At 42.3% G+C, this 13,811-nt stretch overlaps 1 protein-coding gene across 2 annotated transcripts in view; it reads right to left on the bottom strand.

Moving 5' to 3' along the window:
- Nucleotides 1-13,811, bottom strand: part of ANKS6 (ankyrin repeat and sterile alpha motif domain containing 6) — a 47,024-nt gene that overhangs the window by 30,035 nt on the left and 3,178 nt on the right. For both annotated transcript variants that reach the window (XM_086609135.1, XM_086609136.1), the window contains exons 2-4: nucleotides 13,006-13,505; nucleotides 7,627-7,671; nucleotides 3,919-4,123 (exon numbers count right to left, since the gene is read on the bottom strand). In XM_086609135.1, the coding sequence (XP_086465261.1) occupies nucleotides 3,919-4,123; nucleotides 7,627-7,671; nucleotides 13,006-13,505 (750 nt within the window). The remainder of the gene's footprint in view (nucleotides 1-3,918; nucleotides 4,124-7,626; nucleotides 7,672-13,005; nucleotides 13,506-13,811) is intronic.

Below are 13,811 nucleotides of genomic sequence, written 5' to 3' on the forward strand. Positions count from 1 at the left end.
TAGAGATCCAAGTTTTACCTTTTCTATAGCTAACCAGGTCTAAAATTTGTTCGCAAGCTGTTCAGAAGTTCCCAATTCCTTTGTCGATCACTGTTTACTCACTATGAATTACACTAATCAATACGCATAAAGTCAGCCTAAAAATCCTAATTTGAATAGTCAGTTTCTTAAACTGACCCTTAGGAACTGACTCTGGAATTTGCTGCCAAACGCCTTCCCAATGAAAAGCCGTTAATGCCTAGGGAAAAAAAGCAGATGGAAAGACAAAGGTCAGTCCAGTAGTCATCACATACCAACACTCATACTTCAACACAGCCTCATATTCAGAACAGGTAAAAGATTGCATACAGAAAAGCCAAATTTACTGAAGATAATTTATAAACTCCAAACAGTACTTCACTTAATTAGAGATATAAATTACATAATTGAGCAGGCACATTATCGCTTCCTTGAGGTGTTTAATATGCGAAAACAATCAGTATTAAATTATAATCAACACAAACACCTTCCAACAAAAGCTCATAAAAGCTAGTTGCATAAAAGGAACTCACCATCCCGTTCCCATTAGTCCCCCACCCCTCCCAGACACCTGAATAAATAAGCAGGACTTGCCTCACAAGTTAAAAACAATACTGTAATTCAGCCTGCAAAATAAGTGAGCAGACAACAAAGCTAGGGAAAATATATTTAATACAAAATTCCTCTTAAGCAGAGACTGACCTTTTATAAAAACACTGACATGCATAAGCAACACAGAGCAAAAACGTTCTTAAGTAGCAACACATGACTGCAAACTGTAATACTGAAGCTGACCAACAGATCTCAACCTCTCCACTTCAGAGCATTACTTGTGATCGTACAGACCGTTTCCACTTCTGAACACACTCCAGATAAAAATCAGCCTACAATGGAGGAGGAATGTTCCTCCTCTCTTCTAACAAAACTCTGCTTATCCCCACCACAACTCCTCTGAATACTTCCCATTACTTTCGTTCTCTTCCTTAAAACTGCGTCATCCTCCCATCCTGCTTTCTAGTCCTGCACCTCGAGGGCTCACAGAGACACAATCCATCAGTGGCCCTGGCACAGACCTTGCTTGCTCCCTCCTTCAAACCAGACACCCTCCACAGCGCTGTCACTCCTGAGAAAGGGTAAGCTGAGGCTCTGCAGAGGTTAAAGATTTCCACTTGTTACAAAAATTCACAGCTGGCCCACACTAACTAAGGAGAAAAGCTAGGATGTAAAGTACACAATTACAGGGGTAAATATTTATTCATGCACATGAGGTGTCACAGCCAACTTGGGGCACCTCAAATGTGGTTTTACAGAGTTCTGTTTTTACACAGGGTTCTTGTATGCTTCGAGCGTTTAGGTACAACACAATTTGCCTCATCACTAACACCCAGACTACCGATTACTAATCATAGTAAAACTTTGCAAACCAACTGTACTTCTGCAGCATTCCTGCTGCTCATCTATTGATCCATACATCCCTGAAGTCAGTCTTGCTATTGTTACTTAACTATGATGCCAGACAACACTGGGAGGGTTTCAAAGCGTGTTAGAGGGGCTATAATGCTGGCGTTATCTTGGTTGGCTAGGGGTATCTTTTATCCTTCCTAGACAGCTCTAAGTTTCTAAGAAGCCAAGTCTTTATTTCCAGGTCTGGGGTGTCCTTCTGGTCCTTCCACTGAGCTGGTGTCTTTTAATTTGCTTTAGCTAAGTATAAACAATATCAATGTCTCCAGTAAAATTCCACTACCTCAAAGTGTATTAACAAAGTTAATATACTTCTATACTGCTATAAAGATTGATTGATATAATAGGGAAGGGAATTTTCATAACATAGTCCTCCAGGAAACTGAAAGGGCAGTATCTGAACACACGCTCAGTTGTGCTCTGCGCTTCCACACACGAGCACCTGAGTATCAGCAAGGGGACATGCCAGCAGCCCTGCACACCACTTTCTGCTGGCGGCTTCTACTTCAGCTACGCGCTGGGGGAGCTGCCGAAAAGAGAAACGGCTGCACCAGAAAAACTGGTCTTCGGGCACTTCGGTGAAATGCCTGTCACTGCTATCAGCACTGCATTGGTGAGGAAGCAGAGGATCTCATGTAGATCCGAGGAACTACTTCAAAAAATCTTCACAAAACAATGACAATTTGACCTCTTATTTTTCCCCTTTGTTGCACTTTCATGGTCCAATGAGATCTGCTGACTAAAAATAAAAGCTGGAGCAGAATCATAGATTCACAGATTTCTAGGTTGGAAAAGACCTTAGAGATCATCGAGTCCAACCGTCCCTAATCCCCATTAAACCATATCGCTAAGTAGATCATCCACCCTATTCTTAAACACATCCAGGGATGGGGACTCAACCACCTCCCTGGGCAGCCTATTCCAGTGGCTGACAACCCTTTCAGAGAAGAAACACTTCCTAACATCCAACCTGAATCTCCCCTGACTAAGCTTATACCCATTTCCTCTTCTTCTATCACCCAACACTAATGTAAAGAGCCCTTCCCCCACCTCCCCACCATCTTTTCTCAAGTATTTGTAGGCTGTAATCAGGTCTCCTCTCAGCCTCCTCTTCTCCAGGCTAAACAGCCCCAACTCCCTCAGCCGCTCCTCATAAGTTTTATTTTCCAGCCCCTTGACCAGTTTAGTCGCCCTTCTTTGGACTCGCTCCAGGAGCTCAATATCTCTCTTAAAGCGAGGGGCCCAAAACTGGACACAATATTCCAGGTGCGGCCTCACCAGTGCCGAGTACAGGGGCAGGATCACTTCCCTGCTCCTGCTGGTCACACTATTCTTGATACACGCCAGTATCCCATTGGCCTTTCTGGCCACCTGGGCACACTGCTGGCTCATATCAAGCCGGTAGTCAACCAACACCCCCAGGTCCTTCTCCACCAGGCAGCTCTCCAGCCACTCTTCCCCGAGCCTATAGCGATGCTTGGGGTTTTTATACCCCAAGTGAAGGACTCTGCACTTGGCCTTATTAAAGCTCATGCCATTGGCCTCAGCCCAACTATCCAGTCTGTTCAAATCCCTCTGAAGGGCCTCCCTACCCTCGAGCAGATCATAGAACGGTTTGGGTTGGAAGGGACCTTAAAGATCATCTAATTCCAAATCCCCTGCCAGGGGGATGTCCCCTGGGCAGGGACATCTTCCACTAGATCGCTAAATCCACATTTGTACAATTAATGTGAGCGTCACCAGGCAGTGAAGTGAATGTTCACCTCCCTGAGGGCCTTGTCTACAATAATGGAGAAAAGTTCACCTTGCTAAACCAAACATCCTGTATCCAGACAACGCCAAGACTATGACAGAGATCACATGTGAAGTACCAGGCCAACTTCTGGGCTCTGACGTGATCTTAGATGCCCACCTGCATTTGTAAGTAGCTTTAGAGAAAAGGATAATCAGTTCTCCAGCGGATGCCTTTCAGAAAACTCAATGAAAACTAAAGGCTGAGTCAGGGAACATAAGAATGGTTTTAAGACTGGAAAATATGGCACACAGAAGGGTGATTTGCCTGAAGTTTCAACACTCCATGTAGGCGTACAACCCCAGCAGGGGGTGATACTATCTTACAAAACACTGAAAAACATCAAAGGATGGAAGCTGAAATCTGCACCAAAGCTTCCAGTGCCTGCCTGGAGCACTATGTTCCGAGCACTTACTGAGCAGGACTCAAGTTCCCAAATGTGCCACTCGTTCTGAAATCCAAACTCAGGTCTGCTCTGAAAAGCTGAGGGCAGTGCAGGAGTCATGAAAAAATGAGGTCACAAGTCTCTCAATTTCTTGTAAGATCCATCTGCTTCCAGAGTCAGTATCAAAAAGATTTTTTTCTATTGGGATGTAAGAAGAATGAAACTTCTTTACTGCTAGACCCAAAGAGAGAATATCTCTTACCCATGGTATGTGGCCTGCATTAGTGCTGTCCAGCCATGAACATTATCTTGCTTGTCAACATCAGCATTTTTCTCAACAAGGAGCTGAACAAGGGGCAGCTGTCCAGTTACAGCTGCAATCATCAATGGAGATGCACCATCAACGTTCGTAATATTGACCTGACTTGAGTCTTCATCAACGATCGCTTTAACCAGCTGAAAGTTTCCTGCAAAACAGTGACAGAACACATTCTGCATGAGCAACGGGGAACTGCTTAGCCACTGAACTAACCCGTATTTTGATTTGCTGACATTGGTCTATGTTTAGTGGAATTAAAACGTAAAAAATAAAGTAGTAGAGCAACTGCAACACTAAAGTAAAATATTTGTACTGATCTTTGGTCTTTTAGTTGATTAGTACATCTTCCTAGGCTATGTAAAATTGTGGCATAAGCAAGAGGCACTGTTTTCCCTCATCCCCTGTACACTTACAGTACAATTACAAGAATCATTTTCTGAAATGAAGGACTAAGATATAAAGGCTATATGAACTGCAGTGCATCCAACATGTGAATACACAAGCAGAGAATGTTTCTATTAAATTCTCATAAGATGATGTCATGCAAGGAAAACTGATGATGCTGAGACACCGTGATTTGTCTTTCAGCAGAAAAAAGATCCCTGTTCCATTTCCACAGGTTGAAATCACAAAAAGCAAAAATTTTAGAATCAAAGAGAGTGGGTACAAAGGCACTCTGAAAGGTGGTGGAGGCCATCCCTTGTCTTAAGCAGGTAGAACAACTCCCTACGCCACACTGACCCATAAGTTCCTCTTACAAAGGCGGTTCACTGATTCTAAAAACCTCTACTGACACAATTCCACAACCTCTCAAGGAATTTATCTATTCCAGCGCTCCATTTTCTTACATTCAGAAAGTTGTTTATTTTTGATTCTGCCTCCAATATTTAAACTAAATCTCCAATGCAAAACGTCTGTCCTCCTTGCTCCAGCGTAATGTGTTATTCCTGTCATCTTTCTAGTTCTTTAAAAGTGAATATAATGTTCAAGTTTTCACATAAAGAGGCTGGCAGTCACTGAGTTCTCGTCTAGATTACGAAAAGCAGTACAAATATGCTACTGAACCCATTTAATCAGGTTGTGGGTTTTTTTCTAGATCTTAAAGTAGGAACAAGCACCTTGGAAAAATGTATGATGTATGGTCCTCTTAAGAAGAGAGCTTCAGCTCACCCAGCTCCCTTACTTTTTTGATGGCATATGGCAGGCAAAAGCAGGGAAGAAGTTAAGGAGAAAAGAAGACCTCTGTAACCCAATATGTACCACTGCAGGAACAGAGGCAAGAAGCGAATTGTCAACTGCCATGCAAATGGAAAAATTCTCACCTTTAAAAACACCCTTCAGATGGTCAGCTGCTTCATGACACGGGCTGCTTTCAACTCAATCACAGGCATGAACATTTTCTTTGGAAAGGCAGTCAGAATCCCAGACAACCCCTGCAGGCACTTGAATACACTCACTGAAACTAACACCCACCCGCGCCACTCAGCTAATTTCTTAGAATGGGAAAGACACAAAAGCGCAGTTACTTTTTTTGTGTCCCAATTTAGTAAAAGACAGCAGGTGGCTTTTTTAACACACACCCGCATCACAGACTGTTAAATAGAAACCCTGGAACCTACAGATTCTCCAGAATTGACTTTGAACTCTGGCCTGCACACTTCTTAACCTACTGAGTTGCTTTTTTAACAGTCCTGCCATCCATAGCCAAGTATTTCAGAAAAAGAACAAAAGGAGTATGCTGACCAGTATTCATTTGGCTCCCCACCTAAGATTCCTTCCAACCCAGCATTAGTGTTCATACATCTCAAACTAAAAGTCACAGGGGTACAAGAAGGACAGCCGAACTCTCCAAAATCTATCAGACTTGAGGCCTTCCTAGGAAGAGGCTTTGGTAGCTTACATGTGAAGAGTCGACACTTAAGAGAGAGCTCACGGTACTGCTACCTATCACCTCTCTCTCCTCCACTACTATGTCTGCCCATTTCCAGTTCTGGCCACCTGAAAAGCCATTAAGTTCTTGAGATGGTGACTTACGATGGTTAATTGAAAAGCAACTGTTAAACTGTTGTACCAAACCCAGGATGAGATCTGATTGCTAAGACCAGGCTCAACCATTTAAAACACACCTCTAACTTTTCAATAGGAATGCAGTGACAATAAAACTTGGAAGATAACTGTCGGTTTAAATATGCATTGCTGAAACCCATTTGGACAAATGTTGAGAAAAAACGGTATTTTTCTTCACAAAAATCACTCATTTACAAAAAAAAATAACACAAAAAGATCTAAAAATCCATCAGAAACTGTGAAAGCTGCTAACTCAGAGCTCTTCAGGTTGCAGCTCGCTGTTGAAAACAAGGTGAATCACACCAAAGGCTTCATGATTATATTACAGTCAGGAGTGGGCACAGCCTAAAGCTCACTTATTCTACATGCACACACGACAGTCAGGAGGGACAGAACCAGCTTTCAGTGCACTATGACCAGATTTTCTATGCCATTGACACAGAAAGCACAGACTCAGTAAGGATTATTAGGTCCACTGCGTGCACAAGGATATATTACCAATGTTTCCTCACTGTCTGGGGCATTTTAGTCCCAAGTAAGGGCAGGTTGACTGAAGAAGAAACAAAACTCTTCGGTCTTGTGAGACACCTCTCATGACTTCACTGGACATAAGATTTAATCTCGCATGAGGATGAAATCTTCCAATATTTGAAAAAAAAAAAATAAAAAGATCCGTCAGGAACTTTTCTTTACTACTGAATGACTTTTTTTTTATGACTGTCTATATAGCTAAGACTGCTGGCAGTAGGCTAAATGTGCTATCATATAGTTGAAAACATTTAAATGGCAAAACACCAACTGTAAGAAGAGTGATCAGATAAGGTTCAAGTACTGAATCCAAAGAGATTGCAAACAGCGCAGAGTTTTCTGACCTGCGGCGTTATCAGGAACCTCAGCAGAAACTGAACAGTCGCGTTTCCCATGCCAGAGCCATCAGATAGCAAGCCTCAAGTCAAACTCATCTTTTCAGCACTTTTTCCTATGCTGGAAGATCCAGGAGAATAGGTAACCAGAAAGCAGCTTGCCACCCACCACAGGTGCAACCCATCAGAGCCTGGATCAAACTTAAATCAACAATATGGCATTGGCTCTTTCATGTTTGCCACAGAACAGTTTTATCAGTTGTGTGCTCATTAAAGTCACTCTTGCTTATGAGAGATCAGGCAAGATCTGAAACACCCTGGTTTTTTGAAGCAACTTTAAAGAGCAATTACAATGCTTGTAGGGAGTAGAAGCCAGCATATTTTTTGCACAAATTAGCACTTTTGTTTTCATACTTCCAACTTTATCAAAAAGAAAAAAAAAAATCATATTAAAGGTAGTACAGTCTTGGAATAACCGGAACTACTAAATCACACCATTTTGGCATGAAGGGCACAACCAGGAGCTCATAAAGATTTTCTTATATTAGAATGTGAAAAAAAATAAACTACAGAAATAAATGTATTTTTTAAATGAAAAAAAAGGAAAAAAAACAAAGTCACATATAAAACCAGAACACATCTTGGTTTCCCATGTTAACGAGCAAACATGCTCTGAATTTACAAGAACGAGACATGGTGGAAGAGTCCTGTCAGTACTTACCCAATTTCAAAGCATGAAAGACATCAGGTTGCCTCTTTTCTGTATCTGGAAGAAATACAAATATTTCTACTAAAAATCATTAAAAAAGCAAAAATTTCTAGTAAAATTTTTCTGGCAGAAACTACTTAAAAATTTACATAAAGGTAGTATAAAACATATGTTTGGACATACATTTAGTAAGAACAAAGAAAGCACTGATAACCTCTTTATTCCCTTTGGGGAGAATGACTCATCTGTATGGTTCAGAGTTAAAGCTACAAACTATAGTACAGCATCAGTACAGGCTTTTGCATTCCAACTTCCATTCTCTATCAGCAAATTGTATTTGGAAACTTCTGTGTTTCCTGCTTGGAAGACTAAAATATCAATTAAAGAACCACAGTATGGTTTTGTGGTCTGGTGTCATCCACTGTACAAGAACAAATACTCAAATAGTACAGGATTATTTTGAAAGGTGACTCAAAAGTAGCTTTACAAGATGTCCCATTTTTATTTCCTCTTCAGTATTGCCAAGGTAATTTGTGAAGGTCACAAAAATAACAGCGATGATTTAACCACACAGCTTGATATTTGTGCATTAATAGATCTCCTTCAGCTCCCAGATGATCAGCCCCATTATAAGAACTGAGTGAAGGATCTTCCTTTCAGCATGCCTTCAAAGTGCTTTGAAACTGTTGACGCTACGTAAGATGAGGAAAAAATAATGACATATTTTGCCCCTTCCACTCAAGCCAGAAAAATAAAGCCTCCTTCATCTTCCAAAGTATTACTGATGCTACAAAACCAATAGGATAAAAAAAAAATTCAAGGAAAACAAGGAGATGTTGAGAGATTTCCCAAGCCAAATTCTGCCATTTCTATGATAAAACAGAAAAGGTTAATGTTCATAGCTTGACCCCAAATGAAGTAATTTGAAAATGCGAACAAAAGCAATCAGCGGAAACCTCCCAAAAACACGAGAAACTTATTTTAAGACTGTGAAAGAGTTGCAGGTCCTACATTTTCTCCTGGTTCAGAAACTGCTCTTATAGAAAGAACTGTGCATGAGCTCACCATTGGAAAACAGATTACAAAAGAGTAGCTTAGAAAAGGACCAGACTCTGCACCTGGCATGCGAAAAACCTGGAAGAGAGGCAGCCTCAGGGAACAGGAGACCACAAGGAGATGACAGAAGGAAGGACTGCCATCCGAGTAAGCTGAAGCAAGGACAGGGACAGAACACAGGCTACAAGCAGGCCACTGCAGGTAGTTTTGAATTTGTTACTGAAAACAGCTCTGAGCAGAGAGATGCTTTCTTTTGGAAGGCAAATCGCTCTATCTATGGCAACAGATCAGAAGACAAGTTCCTTTTCTGCTGCCTTTCACATGAGAGAAAGTATCTTTTTTCTTCCTAGGATATGCAAGACTCCAGTGCCAGGAGGAGACTGAACCCATGTCAAAAAACACTGCAGAAATATGTGTGCAAGCTTAACATTTTTACCCTCCTTTCTGCCCCAATTAGTTACTACCCTTCTGCTGACAGAAACTCCCCCTCAGGAGAGGCGACAGGAACACTCACCTGCTTTAACGCAAGCCCACCCTTCTAGCTTAAGCAGACTTCTTCAACACTTGAAGTCACTCATATGACGACAGAAGACTTTCGAGACTCACCAGGCCAACTCTGCCTGCACACACATTCTGTGCAAACGCATGGGCACTGCACTAGTGAATCCCACAGATTCCGATTCTCTCTGCGCACTGTAACCAACTGATGTCTATTCCTCGGAGACTGGTCATGAGCAAACGTCTCCAGTCAGCCGGTTCCGTCTGGTAGCGTGGCTGTACGAAAGCCCTAGCTCCAGCTTAACCTGTGAGTCAACATCTGACTAAGTTAACACATCCTCTGAAGCAGAAAGAGATGTCAGATTTTTGTCCTTGCTTCTTAAAGTACAAGGCAAGCTTGACCTCCAGCGATGGCACCTAATCTAAATAAAAATTAACAATTTTGGGGATTGTGGACATGTCTACACAATAGTGTAACATAGACATAATTAGATAAGATTTAAATAAGCCTATCTGGATATCACAAGTGGCAGAGAGATTAGAGGGGACTATCCTACCCTACAGGCTTTCTGCCACCATGGCTGGATGGATGGTAGCACCTGGAAAAGGTTCTTTCCAGAGCTAGTCACATCCTTAGATTTCAAAGTTAAGTGCTCCAAAGCTGAAAAATCCAGATGCAGCTCTTCCAAACCCTCTTGTTAAGCACCTCCAAGCACTGGTCTGCATCATAAAGCACAAATACCTTGAAAATTGTCCCCAAACAGCCACATACAGAATAAAGTCTCAATCTCTGAAACGACTTATTGACGTTCAAATGTCTAACACAATGTCCAAACCAAACTGTCTGATTTCAGGAACAGATTTAATGCATTTCTGTTAGCATAAACAAACTTCTGGAGAAGAAAAAAGACGCAAATCCACAATACTTTTAACAAAACTAACATAAGAGATTCATAACATTATTTTATAGAACCAGCTATAAAGAAAAGCTAATTTGGAAAGATATGTGGGAGAGATATCCGCAGTAAGTAAAAAACTTTAAAAACTAAATTAATTAACATTTCAAACTGATAGGTGACAGCAAGTAGGTTTAACCTTTACCTTCAATAAAAATAAAAATCCTAGGAAATTATACACAAAAAGCTGCCAACAGAATACAAACTTGCTTAGTGTGAGGGTTTGATGGGGGGGGGGGTGGAAGCTTCTGATGGTAGGAAGAGGGGATTTGTTCCCTGTGACTTCCCAGGTTTTGGAACCAGGTCAGACCTGGTTCTGCCCACCAGATCGGACTCCCATCCCCCTCTGGGTTGAGCCAATCGGCACCTCTGCGAATTGCCCTATTGAAGTAGGGACAAAGGAACCAGAAAAGGTCCTCTGTGTGAGGAGAGGGAAGGAGGGCACTGCCCCACTCCCTGGCTCCTGGCCGGGGGCTGCCCGCGCTGGGCCGGCGCCACCTGCTGAGGATGGCCGCAATGGAGCCACTTGGGGAATTCGGGGACAGTCCCGCTCTCGGGGTGCCCGCTGGGCCGAGTTCACCCAGGGAGGACTGAGATCTGAGAGAAACAGTTGCATCGACACCAGGTCAGTGAGGATCGAGCGGGAGGAGGTGTGCCGGAGCTGAGTTTCCCCTGCAACCGGTGGCAAGACGGCAGGCGGCCCCCCTGCAGTCAGGACGGACTCGGTGGAGCAGAGACCCACTCGCAGCCCATGGAGAAGCCATGTCGGAAAAGAGATGCCTGAGCCTGAGGACGGTCGTGAAGCATGGGATGCACGACAAGGTAAAGACGTATCTAGAGTCCATGGGATGACCCACACCAGAGCGAGTGGCAACAACTCCCTAAGAATCCAAGACTGTGGTAAAGCCTGCACTGGAGCAATCTGATGGGGAAGGATTGCATCCTGCGGGTAGGACTCACGCTGGAGAAGTTTGTGGATTTTCCTCGTGAGTAGGGGATCCTCTGGAGCAAGGGAAAAAGGGTGTAAGGACTCCTCTTCCTTTAAGAAAGAAGCGGCAGTAACAACATGGGATGAACTGACCTGCACTCCCCCATTCCCTGTCCCCCTACGCCGCTGGGAAGAAAAGGAAAGATGGGGGGGTGGGGGGTGTGTTGTTTTTAAGATCTGGCCTTGTTTTCTCTTTATCCTCTCGAGTAACCGGTTTTCTTTGTCTCTATATTTTTCAAAGTAACTGTTAATAAAATGAATTGTTTTATTCCCAAACCGAGTCTGTTTTGCCCGGGACCATGGTTGGTGGGTGCTCCCTCTGTTCTTGTCTCGCCCCTCAGTCCCTTTATTACATTTTTTCTCCTCTTCACTTTACTGGAGAAGGAGTGAGAGAGCGGCTGTGTGGAGTTTAGTTGCCGGATCGGCCTAAACCACAACATGTAGTAATTAAAAAAAAAAATTGGAAAATTACTGGTAAAGACACACAGTATACTATCCTGTTCTTTTGGTTGAGTGGGCAGTACTGGATATACTGGTTAAGACTGAAGGAAAAATGCTGTAGTCTAAGTTTGCTCATACCTTCCTAAGCCTTCAGATCATCTATTACAAGATACTACCTCTACAAAATCCTGGATTTCTTATATCCTTCCACACTCGCACCTAAAGCTACATGACCACTGCACATTCCTTAATTACACGGTCACAAAACATTTCTTTATCAACTCTCTTGTCTCATTCAGTGCACATAATGAATGCACTACAGGGCAAAATTCAAAATCATAAAAGCAGCATTTCTTAACTTCATGTTACTTAAGATGCACTGAAATAATGTTATTTTAACTTAGTTTTGTACATACATGAGCACAGTGTGTATGCCCGTCTGTGTGTGTGGACACACACAGAGGCATACTCACATTTGAGAGGAGGAGGTTCCTTACAAATTTTATGAAGTCCTGAAGCTACTTAAGCATTCCCCTCTTCTGCAAGGAACAGAAACATAGGGGACATGCTGACTTGTTATTCATCCACATTAATACTTGGTTTTCTTAGAATATACAGTTCACTATCAAAGGACTTTGAGGAGGTTTCATATATTAAGAGAGTGTTAGGAGAAACTGTTAGGTTATAAGCTCATCTGGCTTTCTGCATGTCACAGGCCTTGTACGAAACACCTAGTGAAGACAATCTGATAACGGGTTTTAGAATGGCATTTAACCTTGATTGCAACTGTAAGAGACTGCACACCTCTCAGTCTCTCCAAGTCTAACGTTCACTGCAAAACAGTGAATAGCCTCCCATTTCGCATTCAAATTCTTCTAACTATAAACTCACAGTTTTTTCCTTTGGCTGCCACATAAAAAGGCCCTCCAGTATAGGACCTCATTTATTAATCTTTATTAATCACACCTCTAAAACCACCTCCTCATGAAACTAGACAGACTGAACTTCTTCAATCTCTCCTTACAAGGCAGGTTTTCTAGATTTTATATCTTTTAGTTTTTCTTTGAATCTGTGATGTCCTTCTTTGATATCCTGTTCTGTTTTTGACGTCCCTTCTTTAGTGCCATTTCAAGTAAGCCTTTGTAATTTTCTTCCTAAATGAGCACCTGGGCCATGTGTTTTAAAAGAAAAAAAACATTTTAAACAATAAAACATTTTAAAACGTTTCATATGATTTTTAGTGCTGGACAGGCATCTCTTATGCTAACAAAGAGGAAACTTCCTGAAGTTGGGTGTTCTTGCCTCAGCCGAGGCACCTACTCCAACATTTTCAAAAGAGTCTAGTTACAAGTTATAAAGAACATTGTGTACAGACAAAACAACCCCTTCCATTTCTAAATAAGCAATCAAAATTTCAGAAGAAAACAAAACAAAAAAACTAACACTTCATACCTGCCTGGGGTCTGATGGTTGTGAGAGATTCCAGGTAGTCCTTCATGTCTTTGTGTTTGAAGCCAACAGAGATTTCAAAAGGCGTTTTATGTAGTACATTCAAGTGATCAGGATTGGCACCCTTCTCCATGAGCTGCTGTGCCAAGCTCACCTTTCCACTAACGGCTGCCAGCATCAAAGGACTCCAGCCCATAGTCTTCACAGTGTAATTACAATCAGCCCCCCAGTCTAGTAACAGATGTACCACGGCCTCATGTCCATGCTGAGCAGCTGCCATTAGTGGAGTGATGTCAGGAAGATCGTCTCTGCTGCTGTTAAGTACAGTTGTGCTAAAATGGTCATAATTGTCTACAAAAGCTCCAGATTCCAGCAACAATTTCACCATGCTGACGTGGCCACCTCTGGAGGCCATTGTGAGGACGCTGGCTCCTAACTTATTCTGTGCATTGAGATCAGCACCGTTCTCCAGTAAGATGTGAGCCACACTTAGATGTCCAAACCTTGAGAAAAAGAAAGTGATAAGGAAGAGAATCAAAACCTTTGATGGCAGAGGCTTCTCAAAGAAAACTGACATATTCCAAACACGGAAAACTTTGTTACCAAATAGTCCTATTGATTAACATCCTATATGAGACCACGCACACACTACTGGATGTGACAGTGGTCACCTTACTGGAGGGGAGCAATTAACTGCTGAAGACTGTAAACTAAACAATTCCACATGTACCACTGACCACACTTATAAACCAGGCACCAATTTACAAGGATGTTCAGCCCAAAGCAGCAACATGCTAGCCTCGCTTTCA

This window comes from Tauraco erythrolophus, chromosome 3, assembly GCF_009769465.1.
Source record: "Tauraco erythrolophus isolate bTauEry1 chromosome 3, bTauEry1.pri, whole genome shotgun sequence".
In the NCBI taxonomy this organism is placed as follows: domain Eukaryota; kingdom Metazoa; phylum Chordata; class Aves; order Musophagiformes; family Musophagidae; genus Tauraco; species Tauraco erythrolophus.